The sequence below is a fragment of the Pseudophryne corroboree genome, chromosome 5 (genome assembly GCF_028390025.1).
Source record: "Pseudophryne corroboree isolate aPseCor3 chromosome 5, aPseCor3.hap2, whole genome shotgun sequence".
Taxonomy (NCBI): domain Eukaryota; kingdom Metazoa; phylum Chordata; class Amphibia; order Anura; family Myobatrachidae; genus Pseudophryne; species Pseudophryne corroboree.
In genome coordinates, this window is record NC_086448.1 from 848,531,003 (window position 1) to 848,549,721 (window position 18,719).

Genomic DNA, 18,719 nt, shown 5'->3' on the forward strand with positions numbered 1-18,719 from the left:
ACCGAGCAAGGCGGGAAGATCCGAGTCGCTCGGACCCGTGAAAAAAAACATGAAGTTCTGGCGGGTTCGGATTCAGAGAAACCGAACCCGCTCATCTCTAGTATCTCCCCACATTTCAGGTCCTGCGTTATACACGGGTCTGGGACTCCAGGTCGACAACAAAAAGGTCGACACACCTTCGGTTGACGCCAATTGGTCGACACACCTTAGGTCGACATGGACAAAAGGTCGACAGGAACAAGGTCGACATGGAAAAAGGTCGACATGAGTTTTTTATGTTTTTTGGTGTCGTTTTCTTCGTAGTGTGACCGGGAACCCCAATTAGTGCACCGCTTCGCTCGCCATGCTTCGGGCATGGTGCCTTCGCTTCGTTCCGCTTCGCTCGGCACAGATTACCGTTCCAATCGTAGTCCACATGGATCGTTAAGTATGAAAAAGTTCCAAAAAAGAAAAAAATTGAGAAAAACTCATGTCGACCTTGTTCCTGTCGACCTTTTGTCCATGTCGACCCTTTGTCCATGTCGACCTAAGGTGTGTCGAACAATTGGCGTCGACCCAAGGTGTGTCGACCTTTTTGTTGTCGACCTGGAGTCCGGATACCGTTATACACGTATCTTCCCATATTCCAGGTCCTGCGTTATACACGTATCTTCCCATTTTCCAGGTCCTACGTTATACACGTATCTCCCCACACTCCAGGTCCTGCGTTATACATGTATCTCCCCAAACTCCAGGTCCTGCGTTATACACGTATCTCCCCACACTCCAGGTCCTGCGTTATACACGTATCTCCCCACACTCCAGGTCCTGCGTTATACACGTATCTCCCCACACTCCAGGTCCTGCGTTATACACGTATCTCCCCACACTCCAGGTCCTGCATTATACACGTATCTCCCCACACTCCAGGTCCTGCGTTATACACGTATCTCCCCACACTCCAGGTCCTGTGTTATACACGTATCTTCCCATATTCCAGGTCCTGCGTTATTGCTATTCGTCCCCGCGCACGGTGGAGGTTCTGCTGAACACGTACAGTAAGCTGAAAGGAACAGAGGACTGGGCTGAGGCTGTACCAGAGGAAGAGCAACGGGTCAGTCTGTGTCGCTGTGTGTTACTGTGTCAGTCTGTGTCGCTGTGTGTTACTGTGTCAGTCTGTGTCGCTCTGTGTTACTTTGTGTCCCTGTCTTTGGTTACATGTACTTTATTACCCTCCGCCCATTACCTGCCCGTTACCCCTCTCATGTTACTCTTTTTCTATTATGAACACCCTGATACCCTTCTTGCATATACTGCCATGTTACCCCGTCCTGTTACCAGGGCCGTTGGTTGGGGGTTTAGCGACCTCCTGCAAACTATAAATTTGTGCCCTCCCATACTTTATAAAGGGACAGAGCACATAACGCCCCCTGTAGTAGTGCTGCTTACACGTAACGCCCCCTGTACCAGTGACGCTTACACAAGTAACGCCCCCCTGTAGCAGTGACGCTTACACACGTAACGCTCCCCTGTAGCAGTGACGCTTACACACGCAACACCCCCTTTACCAGTGACGCTTACACACGTAATGCCCCCTGTACCAGTGACGCTTACACACGTAACGTCCCCTGGTAGCAGTGACGCTTACACGCACAACATCTCCTTTATTAGTGCTGCTTACACACGTAATGCCCCCTGTAGCAGTGACGCTTACACACGCAACACCCCCTGTACCAGTGACGCTTACACACGCAACACCCCCTGTAGCAGTGACGCTTACACACGTAATGCCCCTGTACCAGTGACACTTACACACGCAACACCCCCGGTACCAGTGACGCTTACACATGTAACGCCCCCTGTAGCAGTGACACTTACACATGTAACGCCCCCTTTACCAGTGCCGCTTAGACACGTAACGCCCCCTGTACCAGTGACACTTACACATGTAACGCCCCCTGTAGTAGTGACGCTTACACAAGTAACGCCCCCCTGTACCAGTGACACTTACACACGCAACACCCCCGGTACCAGTGACGCTTACACATGTAACGCCCCCTGTAGCAGTGACACTTACACATGTAACGCCCCCTTTACCAGTGCCGCTTAGACACGTAACGCCCCCTGTACCAGTGACACTTACACATGTAACGCCCCCTGTAGTAGTGACGCTTACACCCGTAACGCCCCCTGTAGTAGTGACGCTTACACCCGTAACGCCCCCTGTAGTAGTGACGCTTACACAGGTAACACCCCCTGTACCAGTGACGCTTACACACGCAACACCCCCTGTACCAGTGACGCCTACACACGCAACACCCCCTGTACCAGTGACGCTTACACACGCAACACCCCCTGTACCAGTGACGCTTACACACGCAACACCCCCTGTACCAGTGACGCTTACACACGTAACGTCCCCCTGTACCAGTGACACTTACACATGTAACGCCCCCTGTAGCAGTAACGCTTACACATGTAACGTCCTCTGTACCAGTGACGCTTACACACATAACGCCCCCTGTACCAGTGACACTTACACATGTAACGCCCCCTGTAGCAGTGACGCTTAGACACGTAACGCCCCCTGTACCAGTACGCTTACACACGTAACGCCCCCTGTAGTAGTGACGCTTACACATGTAACGCCCCCTGTAGTAGTGACGCTTACACCCGTAACGCCCCCTGTAGTAGTGACGCTTACACACGTAACGCCCCCTGTACCAGTGACACACACGTAACACCCCCTGTTGTAGTGATGCCTACACACGTAACACCCCCTGTACCAGTGCCGCTTACACATGCAGCGATCCCTTTACCAGTGACGCTTACACACGTAACACCCCCTGTACCAGTGCCGCTTACACATGCAGCGATCCCTTTACCAGTGACGCTTACACACGTAACGCCCCCTGTAGTAGTGATGCTTATACACGCAATGCCCCCTTTACCAGTGACACTTACACATGTAACGCCCCCTGTACCAGTGACACACACGTAACACCCCCTGTAGTAGTGACGCTTATACACGCAACGCCCGCTTTACCAGTGACACTTACACACTGTAGTAATGATGCTTAGACACGTAACGCCCCCTGTAGTAGTGATGCTTAGACACGTAACGCCCCCTGTACCAATGATGCTTACACACACACAATGGCAACTTTACCAGTGACGCTTACACATGTAATGCCCCCTGTAGTAGTGACTCAGACGCAACACCCCCTGTACCAGTGACGCTTACACACGCAACGCCCCTGTACCAGTGACACTTACTCACGTAACGCCCCCTGTAGCAGTTCCGCTTACACACACAACGCCCCCTTTAGCAGTGACGCTTACACACGTAACGCCCCTGTAGTAGTGACGCTTACACACGCAACGCCCCCCGTACCAGTGATGCTTACACACGTAACGCCCCCTGTACCAGTGACGCTTACACACGTAACGCCCCCTGTAGCAATGCTGCTTACACACGTAACGCCCCCTGTACCAGTGCCGCTTACACACGTAACGCCCCCTGTAGCAATGCCGCTTACACACGTAACGCCCCCTGTACCAGTGCCGCTTACACACGTAACGACCCCTTTACCAGTTACGCTTACACACGCAATGCCCCCTGTACCAGTGACGCTTACACACGTAACGCCCCCTGTAGTAGTAACGCTTACACACGTAACGCCCTCTGTACCAGTGCCGCTTACACACGTAACGCCCCCTGTACCAGTGCCACTTACACACGTAACGCCCCCTGTAGTAGTGACGCTTACACACGTAACGCCCCCTGTACCAGTGCCACTTACACACGTAACGCCCCCCCCTGTAGTAGTGATGCTTACACACGCAATGCCCCCTGTACCAGTGACGCTTACACACGCAACACCCCCTCTACCAGTGACGCTTACACACGCAACACCCCCTGTACCAGTGACGCTTACACACGCAACACCCCCTGTACCAGTGACGCTTACACACGTAACGTCCCCCTGTACCAGTGACACTTACACATGTAACACCCCCTGTACCAGTGACGCTTACACACGTAACGTCCCCCTGTACCAGTGACGCTTACACACGTAACGTCCCCCTGTACCAGTGACACTTACACATGTAACGCCCCCTGTACCAGTACGCTTACACACGTAACGCCCCCTGTAGTAGTGATGCTTACACATGTAATGCCTCTGTACCAGTGACACTTACACATGTAATGCCCCCTGTAGTAGTGACGCTTACACATGTAACGCCCCCTGTAGTAGTGACGCTTACACCCGTAACGCCCCCTGTAGTAGTGACGCTTACACACGTAACGCCCCCTGTACCAGTGACACACACGTAACACCCCCTGTTGTAGTGATGCCTACACACGTAACACCCCCTGTACCAGTGCCGCTTACACATGCAGCGATCCCTTTACCAGTGACGCTTACACACGTAACACCCCCTGTACCAGTGCCGCTTACACATGCAGCGATCCCTTTACCAGTGACGCTTACACACGTAACGCCCCCTGTAGTAGTGATGCTTATACACGCAATGCCCCCTTTACCAGTGACACTTACACATGTAACGCCCCCTGTACCAGTGACACACACGTAACACCCCCTGTAGTAGTGACGCTTATACACGCAACGCCCGCTTTACCAGTGACACTTACACACTGTAGTAATGATGCTTAGACACGTAACGCCCCCTGTAGTAGTGATGCTTAGACACGTAACGCCCCCTGTACCAATGATGCTTACACACACACAATGGCAACTTTACCAGTGACGCTTACACATGTAATGCCCCCTGTAGTAGTGACTCAGACGCAACACCCCCTGTACCAGTGACGCTTACACACGCAACGCCCCTGTACCAGTGACACTTACTCACGTAACGCCCCCTGTAGCAGTTCCGCTTACACACACAACGCCCCCTTTAGCAGTGACGCTTACACACGTAACGCCCCTGTAGTAGTGACGCTTACACACGCAACGCCCCCCGTACCAGTGATGCTTACACACGTAACGCCCCCTGTACCAGTGACGCTTACACACGTAACGCCCCCTGTAGCAATGCTGCTTACACACGTAACGCCCCCTGTACCAGTGCCGCTTACACACGTAACGCCCCCTGTAGCAATGCCGCTTACACACGTAACGCCCCCTGTACCAGTGCCGCTTACACACGTAACGACCCCTTTACCAGTTACGCTTACACACGCAATGCCCCCTGTACCAGTGACGCTTACACACGTAACGCCCCCTGTAGTAGTAACGCTTACACACGTAACGCCCTCTGTACCAGTGCCGCTTACACACGTAACGCCCCCTGTACCAGTGCCACTTACACACGTAACGCCCCCTGTAGTAGTGACGCTTACACACGTAACGCCCCCTGTACCAGTGCCACTTACACACGTAACGCCCCCCCCTGTAGTAGTGATGCTTACACACGCAATGCCCCCTGTACCAGTGACGCTTACACACGTAACGCCCCCTGTAGTAGTAACGCTTACACACGTAACGCCCTCTGTACCAGTGCCGCTTACACACGTAACGCCCCCTGTAGCAATGCTGCTTACACACGTAACGCCCCCTGTACCAGTGCCGCTTACACACGTAACGCCCCCTGTAGCAATGCCGCTTACACACGTAACGCCCCCTGTACCAGTGCCGCTTACACACGTAACGACCCCTTTACCAGTTACGCTTACACACGCAATGCCCCCTGTACCAGTGACGCTTACACACGTAACGCCCCCTGTAGTAGTAACGCTTACACACGTAACGCCCTCTGTACCAGTGCCGCTTACACACGTAACGCCCCCTGTACCAGTGCCACTTACACACGTAACGCCCCCTGTAGTAGTGACGCTTACACACGTAACGCCCCCTGTACCAGTGCCACTTACACACGTAACGCCCCCCCCTGTAGTAGTGATGCTTACACACGCAACGCCCGCTTTACCAGTGACGCTTACACACATTATGCCGCACAGTCACACACACACAGATACACACAAACACATACATACATTACACACATACACAGTGTTGAAGTCGGAAAATATTATGGTACACACATCACGTACAAACACCACACAGATGGCCTCCGTGCGCGTACTTGTTCTGCTGTACGTGCGCATATTCGCAAGTTGCGTATGACCGCTCACGCGGTAGTGCGTATTAGTGCGTGGTATGAGTAATTACGGTAGCATTTGTATTCGCACGGAAAAGCCACAAAGACATATCTCATATTTAATCCACATAGTGCACAATACACACATAGCCCACATACACCACACCAGCAAGTTATACTTGTTTAAAAGGTACAACAACAAAGGGATTCACCTTTACAGGATATGAGGGGACAGAATTAGGTTAGGAGGTGGTGTTTGGTATCCAGCTGTAGAGTATTTTAAGGGCAACATTCCGGTAGCAGTTTGCAGAAGATAGCACGCTCCTGCGCATAGATATGCGCAGGAACAGAATATTACTATTATACTGTATTTACTGTACTCTGATATTCGGCGGGAACCCAGTGGAGACCAACTGCAAGTGCACCTAGACCAGGCAGCGCCCACCTATTCAAACCAACCTATGACCCCTCCTGTACTGTAAATGACCAGCCCTTTGTCCTATAGGTGAAGAGATTACAGTTTCTATTTTATTATGTTTTAGCCAAATGTATAAAATCCAAGCTGCCTGGCCGGCCTCTCTCTCTCTCTGAAGGTCATCTTGCTTGATTGACTGAGCACCGGGACCGTGTGGCGCTGGCGAAACAAATGTATGTACCATTGACTGTAGCCTCTTTTCTCTTATTGTGATTGTATTGTTATTGTAACCCCCTTTTTGCAATGATATGTGGGTGGGTCGGATCCCAGCATTTTAAATACAATTGGTGTTGTGTCTCTTTCCTGCTAAGGTTTAAAGTGTATTTCAGCCACACATGTAACTGCATTGTGCTTACAGCGTGTCGGTGTGTGTGTACGCTAAGTTAGTAAAAAGTACGTATGTTAAAGATTACATCCAGCAGCCACAGCTGCTCGAATTTCAGTGTAAAAGGTATTGCTTTTTCTGTCCTGTATGTTAATCAACATTAACAATTGGTGGCTCGGCTGGTTTTCACACATTCATAGACTGGCAGACCATAGCAGACTTTGATCTATCAGCAAAGGGTGGAGACGCATCTTTAAGTGAAACCTTTTCCTGGTTGCTAGGGTGTTTTAAAACTCTCTTTTGTGCTGAATTAGATCATGTCTGCTTTGTCTAGTCTACAGAAGTGCTGATAAAACCCGGAAGAAACAGTAAAAAAAAAAAAGAAGCTATTTAAAAATCCGTGTGTAAACAGAAAAAAAAGGCTATTTAAAAAACTGAGTAAAATTTTTTGGCACCAAAAGGTGTACACAAAGCGTACTGATACTTTGCATACTCTCTCACATATTGTTGCCATAGGTTACTAGTCATTTTAGACCTGTGTAAAATCGGATACATTTGTTTGCTATATAGATAAATTTTAAATAAGTGTATTAAGGGTGTAATTATAAAACACAAAATGCAGTTCTGGCCTAGTCATAAAGGTTTATACAGAAAAACTGTGTGTTGTGTTTGTGAGCAATAGTAGCTTTTATTGCTCACATTTATAGAGACTGTGTGGTTTGTTGAATTGCGGACGCACATTTGTACACGTGGTACGGACAAAGTACAGGAAAGGCACGCACGGTAGCGTGTGTATGCAAGGTTGCGTAGGAGTACGGACGCTAAGTACAAATCACACGATAGTTGTCCAATTAAAAGGCGGGATAGTAGACATTTAATACAATAGCACATAACAATCCGATTTCAAAAACAGGTTACCTTAAAAAATTTAATTTAAAACTGTAAGTACCTCTGGGGTAAAGTAACCAACCTAAAGGAGTGGATATTTTCTGTACAGAAAAGAAAAACAAGGTGTATTTGAGTGAGTGAAAACGGAGTGAGTGGAGCTGAACCCCGGAAATTCGGGTCCCGTGGGAACACTGGGTTAGTAGAGGCCCGGTGGCGTAAGGTTCGCTACCTTATGTGAACATATTGTGGAAATACGCAAGTCGTGAGGAGACTTGCACAGGAGCGTGGTAGGGAATTGTGAATTGAGAACTGTGACCCCCATATAGTTTTTGTTACGCTCCGGCTGAGGATTGCAGCTTGTGAATTCGACTCCCGCGATCGTAGGGCACATAGATAACTAGTATCTATAGGCTGTGCGATTGAACCACACGTCCGTGTGTTCTACACAGCACAACGTGATACCATTGTGTCATATGCGCTGTGGAAAAGCATACACAGACGTGATTGTGTAAACAAAGGGGTTTTTCTCTGATAACTTCGGGAAATCTCCCTGGTGGACTTCCATTGGAAAGGGTGAAGCAATAGTTATTAGGCAACTGTTTTTTTCGCCCTACAAAAAATTCCAGTGGAAAGATACCGAAAAGGAATTTTTTGCTGCCTCTCTCAGGAAAATATTCCAACAGAACCTCCACCGAAAGAAATTACGGTGCTGTAAGGTCTTATAGGAGCCCTAAGTTGGGCACATTGCGATACACTATCGACAGTGTATCGTTGTACTGGCCAGCGTGGGCGAGAGCGAGTGAAAGGCGCTCGAGTAACTTTCACCGTCTGCTTACATTGAGTATTTTGGTGTTTGTGGGTAAAGACCCACAATTATGGGAGCCAGTTGCTCAAGTGAGAGACGTTCAGTATGCAGGGTTCAGGCTGGAGAATTGCGGCCCATGGGGTCAGCAAGGTTTATTATGTGTGGGAAATATGGTCCACACGCAGAGGCTTATTGCAATGAATGGGTACGTATGACTGCTAAAGATAGGGCATCATTCCCTGGGGTGGGTAGCTTTGAATCAGATGTACTGCAGAACATAAGGATAAAAATATGTCTGATTAAATCTAGAAAACAAAGGATCAGATTGTTTAAATCTGTGGCAGCAAGAGGGGGAGGTGCAAAAGGAACTGGCTCACACAGCAGGTTCCAAACCTGGCAGGAATGTGAGTACGAGCACACCATTACCGACACAGGTCGAAGGGGAGGAAATGGCTACAATCAATGGTACATCTGTAAATGATAGTAGAATGCAGAAGCAATGTGTTAACCCTAACCCGTGCAAGTTGTATCCTGTTTTGAAATCTCTCCAAGGTTATAGGTCACAGGAAGATGAAGGATCCAGCCTAATCTCAGCCCTCATTCAGGCAGCCACCTTGCAGGAAACTCAGGTGGGCCCTGTCCAACCAGTAAGAGCAGTAACAGTGCCCCCCACTGAAAGGAATGGTGAGATCACAGACATCGGTAAGTGTGAGACTGTTCATTACACAGAGACATTAACACCTCACAGTGAGCAGATTAGGAATGGAATGGTAGGATTACATCCTGTCTTGGAAATAGTAACTCCCAATAGGAGAACCGATAGTCAGGGAGTAACCCTCACCAGGAATACTGTAATGTATTGCCCGTGGACCAGATCAGAACTGCGGTCAATCATTTCAGAATTCCCCGATCCCCGGAAGCATTTAACCAGATGTCAGAAGTATATAAAGGATCTGGGTAATACCCATGAACCTACAAACCAAGATTGGCGGAAACTCTTGAAAGCGTGCCTACCCCCTAATATTGACACCCACAAATTTATAACAGAGTGTAAAATAGTCAGACGATCTTCTGACTGACAAATTCAATCAGGAGAACGTGGAATGAATTAACATGCAACTAGGATTGTATTTCCCCACTGCTGTTAAGTGGAGAAAATTTTTCTCCATAAAGCAGAGAGAAAATGAAATGTCATAGGGCCTTGCAAATAATGGCTAGATACACTGGGGTATCGGATATAGGGAACAATGCGAATTACAGGGAGGTGGCTGTCTCTGTGCTAATGGACGGGCTCAATAAGGCATTGAGGGACAGGGTGCAAACATCTTTGCCTAATTGGAGAGGGGTCACAGTAGATAATCTCAGAGAGTGCGTTATTGAACATCACAAGAATATTGCTATATGCAGAGAACAACAGGAGGAGAGGTTGAGGACTGTAAGTATACAGGCTCTTACAGCAAAGTCCCATCTGCCTAAACCCCAGACCCTTGATGTTTGGAGAAGACCAAGACTATGTTACATTTGTAGGAAGGAAGGGCATTTTGCCAGAGATTGTAGGAGTAGTTGGACACATAGTCAATATAGACCCCCTAGACAGAAAACACGAGCCACATTATTAAACACATAGACGGGACCAAGGGACATATAGTAAGGAATCACAAGCCATATAGAAAACACAGATTCGGCTAATGGGAAGAACGAAATAAATGCAACATTACCCTTTGACCAAACTTGCTGGGGTTAAGATGGGGCCTCTAAACTTTTGCGTCTTTTTCTAGCAGAAATGGCCCCTGATTAACTTAACAGGAGCTTTGTTAGATATGATATACATATAGCGTGCTCCCGCTCAGGAAGTACAAAGTATGTTAGACACCCACGAAGACTAATGTTGCATTTCACTGTTCTAGATTCATGTCCATCACAGGTAGAGGAAATCATCTCACAGATACCGGGTTCCCTATGAACTTAGGATGGACAGGACGCTGGATTGATGGCTGGGATAGTCCCAATAGCGATACAACAAACAGAATTTGTTTTAAGGGGAGTAGACCAAGTAGGGAATCACTTCCCCGTAGTGCCCAATCCAGTTGTCATTTTTTTTTTTTATAAAATCTTCTTTACCTCTACAAACTTATCTGTCACCAACTTCTATTCTGTTTCTCCACAATTTCCTCTTCATCTTTTGCGTTCACACAGGGTGGTCCAATACATGGACCCGATTACAGTTCAAACTCCACATGCCTACTCGGTCCTTCAGAGTTCTGCCCAAACCCAGTAGATCTCACCAGCAGGATGACACCAGTATTACTGCAGTGTGCCTGGTCATGCACAAAGGGTGGAGAATGGGAATACTGGTGAAGGGAGACTGTGTACATACACCGATATGCATGATGGTGTGACGGCCTATTGGTGAATGGCAAACCTGACATTTTCTTTTTCATTTTCCCTGTCCTCTCTGATCCAGAGATGTTTTTACTTCACACAACTGATAACATGAAATAATTAAATTGAAATTCAAAATTTGTGTTCCCTACAGGAAGAGGCGGTCTGGAAGGCGAAGGGATATGGTCAGGAGTCTTCAGGACTTTGGACAGATGGACACGGTAAGCCAGTGGCCCCCAGAGCATATCTCCCAAGCCTAGCTGAGGCGGCACACGGTCTGACTCATCTAGGTAAAGAAGCTATGTGCAAGCTGGTAAGAGCCTACTGGAGTGCACCAGGATTCTCTTCTCATGCAGGTAAGAAAGCAATGACATGTCTTACTTGCTTGAGGAAGAATATTGGTAAGACAATACCAACGGAGCCATCCCATATCCCTCCTACAGACGGACCTTTTCAGGTAATACAAATCGACTTCATACAGTTACCACCCTGTAGGAATTTGAAATATGTGTTAGTTTGTATTGATGTGTTTTCCAACTGGGTAGAAGCGTTCCCTGCTGCCACAAATACTGCTACGTTCACTGCAAAGAAAATCGTGCAGGAATTTGTGTGCAGGTATGGTATCCCTAGAATGATTGAAAGTGATAGGGGTACCCATTTTACAGGTGAAGTCTTTCAGGTCATGTGCAAACTGATGGGAATTAATAGCAAGCTGCATACTCCGTACCGTCCACAGGCGAGTGCGAAGGTAGAGAGAGTGAACAACACTATTAAGAATAAGCTGAGCAAAGTGATGGATGAAACTGGATTGCTGTGGCCAGAAGCTTTGCCACGAGTGTTGTACAGCATCAGAACCACTCCCAGGTCACCGCTTAACTTATCACCCTTTGAAATTCTTTTTGGTCAACCACCCCATGTAATGATAGACCCCCAGGATGATTTGAAATGTAATAATGAAGTGACTGTGAAATATTTGGTTGGGATGAGCCAGCAGCTGAGAAATCAATAAAGAAATTTAAAGCTGGTGATTCCTGACCTACTGAACAGTAATTGTCATGACATTGAGCCTGGGGATTATGTGATGATTCAAATTTTTTTTTACGCTCAGGTTGCCTCATGGACAGGTGGGAAGGACCATATCAAGTCTTGTTAACCAGCACGACAGCATTGAAGGTCGCCGAAAGAGAGACTTGGGTCCACTCGTCCCACTGCAAGAAGGTCGCTGACCCGGAGAAAACTCGTGACAAAGAGCAAGGTGAAGAGAACCTCGTATCACTAGAGTGTTTGTTCCGGGAAAGCTGAGAGGCAAGACTGTTGAACGGCACCTGAGCGCGGAGAACTACAAAATCAAAGAAGGTTGTCGTACCATTTTTCTTTTTTTTTCACCTCACCCCCACTGCATTTTTCTTTATATTTTGTTTCCCTTCTTATTTTATTTCCTCTTTGCTCCTTAATGAAATGGATCTACCTCAAGAGACTGTGTTTCTGGTTTTTCTGGTAATTCTGTATTTGATCAGGACAATTTGCTGAGATGTCGAGCAAGGATCTGGAATGGGTTCTGATGGCGAGTACGAATTTGTAGGATCTCAGGAGCAGCACATCACTCGAGTAAAGGCTGGTATCAGTAAGCGCTCTGGTAGTCATGGAGCTCGGAGGCAATGTGAGGGGTTATTGTCTGAGGAATATTGTAGTTGTAGGAATTGCGAGAACATAGTCGAAGATGGGTGCATCCAGAGATGTCAGTCCAACATTAATGTCGACATGGACCGACATCCGTTGAGTGATTACCACTCATTAGTGGGTAAGGTCTTAAACCAATCAGAATGTTGGGTGTGCTCACAGGTACTTCAAGGACAGAGTAAGTCGGGATTAGTGCCGTACCTTTTAACGATAGATGAGGTACTCGAATTACGGGGTGGGAGACCGGTGGACAAGAAATTCAATATATCTAGGCCTCCTAGCTTGAAGCTCCACCAGTATCATATACATAGATCACTAGTATGTTTTAATATTTCCAATTTCCGAAAACCAGGAAATTGGGAAGTGACGTGGAATAACCAGACAATGACCTTTTCACACAGAGCTGATAGGATACCTATCGACTCTGAACTTGTACGCAAGATAGCCAACAGTGAGAAGTATTTTCAGTACCGGTATACACGTGGAAGCAAGACCATGTGGGTTGGAAAAGTATCGTCAGGGTATTGTGCCCATATCATCCAGCCCAATACTTGTACTGAACAAATAAGAGAACTAGGGATTGGTTTCTTTACATGGAAGATTTGAAATATGGTGATGTTACATTTTGTCCCCTATGTTCTCCCAGATGATGCCTATTTCATATGTGGGAGGAAGGCGTACAAGTGGCTTACTCCGAGCTCTGAGGGATTGTGTTATATTGGGAGAGTACTGCCAGAGGTCATGACCATAACACATGATAAGATGAAAGATGTTCACCGCAACGCTCAGGCTCCTTATACTCATACTCACTATGAACACATCATCAAGAGACACCTCATAGATAGGGCAGAGCACGCAGCCTCCGATTTGATCCACAAATCCACCGGGATTCAGTTCCTTCTCGCATTAGACATCACCCATACTGCCAGAGGAATTATAAATTATAGGTATATCCATGCGCTAGCGAACTTGATAGATAATATCACTGAGATGTATGACGACACCTTCAGGTATACGGGAAGGGAGTTACAAGCCTACAAGAAGGAACTGATTCAGCACAGGATGGTCCTTAATTACGTTACAGCTGTGACAGGTGGGTACTGTGTTACTCTGGCAACTCAATATGGTGTGAAGTTTTGTACGTATATTGGTGGTCATTCCGAGTTGTTCGCTCGTTGCCGATTGTCGCTATGCTGCGATTTGTTGCTAAATGCGCATGGTACGCAGCGTGCATGCGCTAACTTATTTAACACAAAACTTAGTAGATTTGCTGTGGATCCTGCGGCGCTTTTCAGTCGCTCTGCTGATCGGTGAATGATTGACAGGAAAGGGGCGTTTCTGGGTGGTAACTGAGCGTTTTCAGGGAGTGTGCTAATAACGCAGGCGTGTCAGGCAAAAACGCGGGAGTGTCTGGAGAAACGGGGGAGTGGCTGGCCGAACGCAGGGCGTGTTTGTGACGTCAAACCAGGAACTAAACGGACTGAGCTGATCGCAATCTGTGAGTAGGTCTGGAGCTACTCAGAAACTGCAGAGAGTTATTTAGTAGCAATTCTGCTAATCTTTTGTTCTCTATTCTTGCGTGTGCAATGCTGCTAAAAGCAGCTAGCGAGCGAACAACTCGGAATGAGGGCCATTATGAATAGCACTGACGACCCCACGGAGATCATCGATCAAAAGATGGACGAGATCTTGCAGTTGAAGTGGGAGTTCAGGAGGAAGCACAACCTTACCTTGATGGCTGTGGGTAATGAACTGACCGGCTGGGTCTCATGGTTGAACCCACGCAAATGGTTCTCAGGGTTAGGAGAGTGGGTACAGAATGTAATTATGAGTGTGGGAAAGTTTCTCCTTTGTATCCTGGGAGTCATCATAATGATTGGTCTGATATTCAGGTGTGTTCGAATTCTAACGCGGCGCAAGCATGGCACAAATTTGATGAGTCTAAGGAGCGAGAGCGCTGTTACAGCAGAAGATTTAATTTATGACCCATCTGTAGAAACAGTGTTATGATAAGGATTGCAAATGAATTTCATGGCCTGTTTTCTTTCACCATTCTTTTCTGTCTCCCCCTTTCCCCGAAACATCCAATCGGAAAAGACGTCAACCCTACCCAAATGTTTATGTGAATGTATTTTTATATATGTGTCTTATCTTCATCTCTACAGTAAATGGCACACATAGTAGACAGGCGTTATCCACATATAGTAGCACTCACATATATTCCCCCTCCTTGTATCATCAACTAAATGTGCTCCCCATTTGTTGGTAATAGAAGCCGAAAAGGTGAGGGTCAGAAGCCCTTACCCGAAAGGAGCTCGGTAGTGTTTGTTTGCCCATTTACAGACCCTTAATACGGGATGAGAAGGATTTAATGTATACTCCGCAATACCTTGAAACTTACTTAGAACATATACGGCACGATGATACATGCCCCTCAGACATTGATTCATACATACATGCTTTTTACTATTCCACTAGGCTATACATTTCCCACCTACAACTCTCCCCCGATCATCCAAACTTTGTATATATTGTATAAATAATATTTTCAGTTTATTAGTTAAGAGTGGCAATTATTGATGACTGCTAAAGGGTGGACTGTCAAAGTCGGAAAATATTATGGTACACACATCACGTACAAACACGACACAGATGGCCTACGTGCGCGTACTTGTTCTGCCGTAAGTGCGCATATTCGCAAGTTGCGTATGACCGCTCACGTGGTAGTGCGTATTAGTGCGTGGTATGAGTAATTACGGTAGCATGTGTATTTGCACGGAAAAGCCACAAAGACATATCTCATATTTAATCCACATAGTGCAAAATGTACACATAGCCCACATACACCACACCAGCAAGTTATACTTGTTTAAAAGGTACAATAACAAAGGGATTCACCTTTACAGGATATGAGGGGACAGCATTAGGTTAGGAGGTGGTGTTTGGTATCTAACTGTAGGGTATTTTAAGGGCAACATTCCGGTAGCAGTTTGCAGAAGATAGCACGCTCCTGCGCAAATATTACTATTATACTGTATTTACTGTACTCTGATATTCGGAGGGAACCCAGTGGAGACCAACTGCAAGTGCACCTGGACTAGGCATCGCCCACCTATTCAAACCAGCCTATGACCCCTCCTGTACTGTAAATGACCAGCCCTTTGACCTATAGGTGAAGTGATTACAGTTTCTATTGTATTATGTTTTAGCCAAATGTATAAAAGGCAAGCTAAGCTGCCTGGCCGGTCACTCTCTCTCTCTGAAGGTCATCTTGCTTGATTGACTGAGCACCGGGACCATGTGGCGCTGGCTAAACAAACGTATGTACCATTGATTGTAGCCTCTTTTCTCTTGTGATTTTATTGTTATTGTAACCCCCTTTTTGCAATTATATGTTGGTGGGTCGAATCCCAGCATTTTAAATACAATTGGGGTCGTGTCTCTTTCCTGCTAAGGTTTAAAGTGTATTTCAGCCAACATTAACAACAGCCACATATAACTCTCTCTCTCTCTCTCTCTCTCTCTCTCTCTCTCCCCCTCCCTCCCCATCCACTTACCTAAGGAAGTCTGGCAGGCCGAAACTGGAGCAGATCATCCTCCTGTTCAGGCTGGTCCTGTGTAGCTCTGCCCCCAGTTCAGAGTAGCTCCTCCCCCTTTTAGATCATCACGCTGCACTGATACAGGGGAGGGGAGGGAAGAGGAGGCGTCATGTTGCTGGCGCCGCTGCCTGTGGTAGAGTGTGACAGGCGCAGCAGCAGGGGGACATCCGCTCAGTACATAGATGCGGTGCAGGGAGAGCGCCTCTCCATTCCTGGTGCCTCCCTGCACTGCAACCCTCTGCTGAGTGGCTTGCACCGGTTCTGCCTGTTACTATAATTCTATAACCTGCCCCCATTATTTCTCTCCTCATAGTGTCCCCCATTGCTTGTCTCCTGTTACCCCTCTTATTAATTGCCCCCTCTTACTTATCCCCCCATTATCAGCCTGTTACCCTTTTCCCATTAGCACCTCCCAACTTAGCACCCAAAGTTTGCAGTGTAAAACACATAGGGGGTCAGGGCTGTTTCTAGCCGCGGTCCTGCAGGAAAATTCTACCTTAACCATATTATGCCCCACACAGTAATGCCCCTTGCACCAAAGTATGCCCCTTGTACCACAGTAATCTCAGTCTCTGTAACTCTCTTGCTGTCTCTATAACCCTGGCACAGTCTCTGTAACTCTCCTGCTGTCTCTATACCCCTGGCACAGTCTCTGTAGCTCTCTTGCTGTCTCTATACCCCTGGCACAGTCTCTGTAACTCTCTTGCGGTCTCTATAACCCTGGCACAGTCTCTGTAACTCTCTTGCGGTCTCTATAACCCTGGCACAGTCTCTGTAACTCTCTTGCTGTCTCTATAACCCTGGCACAGTCTCTGTAGCTCTCTTGCTGTCTCTGTAGCTCTGTTACTGTCTCTGTAACTCTCTTGCTGTCTCTATAACCCTGGCACAGTCTCTGTAACTCTCTTGCTGTCTCTATAACCCTGACACAGTCTCTGTAACTCTCCCGCTGTCTCTATAACCCTGGCACAGTCTGTGTAATTCTCTTGCTGTCTCTGTAGCCCTGGCACAGTCTCTGTAACTCTCCTGTTGTCTCTATAACCCTGGCACAGTCTGTGTAATTCTCTTGCTGTCTCTGTAGCCCTGGCACAGTCTCTGTAACTCTCCTGTTGTCTCTATAACCCTGGCACAGTCTCTGTAACTCTATTGCTGTTTCTCTAACTCTGGCACAGTCTCTTTAACTCTCTTGCTGTCTCTGTAGCCCTGTCACAGTCTCTGTAGCTATCTTGCTGTCTCTATAACTCTGGCACAGTCTCTGTAGATCTCTTGCTGTCTATATAGCTCTGTCACTGTCTGTGTAACTCTCTTGCTGTCTCTATAACCCTGTCACAGTCTCTGTAACTCTCTTGCTGTCTCTATACCCCTGGCACAGTCTCTGTAACTCTCTTGCTGTCTCTATAACCCTGACACAGTCTCTGTAACTCTCCTGCTGTCTCTATAACCCTGGCACAGTCTCTGTAATTCTCTTGCTGTCTCTATAACCCTGGCACAGTCTCTGTAACTCTCTTGCTGTCTCTGTAGCCCTGGAACAGTCTCTGTAGCTCTCTTGCTGTCTCTGTAACCCTGGAACAGTCTCTGTAACTCTCTTGCTGTCTCTATAACCCTGGCACAGTCTCTGTAACTCTCTTGCTGTCTCTATAACCCTGGCACAGTCTCTGTAACTCTCTTGCTGTCTCTATAACCCTGGCACAGTCTGCGTAATTCTCCTGCTGTCTCTATACCCCTGGCACAGTCTCTGTAACTCTCCTGTTGTCTCTATAACCCTGGCACAGTCTCTGTAACTATTGCTGTCTCTATAACCCTGTCACAGTCTCTGTAACTCTCCTGTTGTCTCTATAACCCTGGCACAGTCTCTGTAACTCTATTGCTGTTTCTCTAACTCTGGCACAGTCTCTTTAACTCTCTTGCGGTCTCTATAACCCTGGCACAGTCTCTGTAACCCTCTTGCTGTCTCTGTAGCCCTGTCACAGTCTCTGTAGCTCTCTTGCTGTCTCTATAACTCTGGCACAGTCTCTGTAGCTCTCTTGCTGTCTATATAGCTCTGTCACTGTCTCTGTAACTCTCTTGCTGTCTCTATAACCCTGGCACAGTCTGTGTAACTCTCTTGCTGTCTCTATAACCCTGTCACAGTCTCTGTAACTCTCTTGCTGTCTCTATACCCCTGGCACAGTCTCTGTAACTCTCTTGCTGTCTCTATAACCCTGGCACAGTCTCTGTAACTCTCCTGCTGTCTCTATAACCCTGGCACAGTCTCTGTAGCTCTCTTGCTGTCTCTATACCCCTGGCACAGTCTCTGTAACTCTCCTGCTGTCTCTATAACCCTGGCACAGTCTCTGTAGCTCTCTTGCTGTCTCTATACCCCTGGCACAGTCTCTGTAGCTCTCTTGCTGTCTCTATACCCCTGGCACAGTCTCTGTAACTCTCTTGCTGTCTCTATAACCCTGGCACAGTCTGTGTAACTCT

The 18,719-nt window shown here is 47.4% G+C and overlaps 1 protein-coding gene across 5 annotated transcripts in view; it reads left to right on the plus strand.

Annotated features, from left to right (window-relative positions):
- The window catches only part of ASB10 (ankyrin repeat and SOCS box containing 10), a 134,129-nt gene that overhangs the window by 111,794 nt on the left and 3,616 nt on the right, over positions 1-18,719 (plus strand). For 3 of the 5 annotated variants that reach the window (XM_063924687.1, XM_063924688.1, XM_063924690.1), the window contains exon 4: positions 980-1,093. The exons of the other annotated variants lie outside the window; for them this stretch is intronic. In XM_063924687.1, the coding sequence (XP_063780757.1) occupies positions 980-1,093 (114 nt within the window). The remainder of the gene's footprint in view (positions 1-979; positions 1,094-18,719) is intronic. 5 annotated transcript variants of the gene reach the window in all.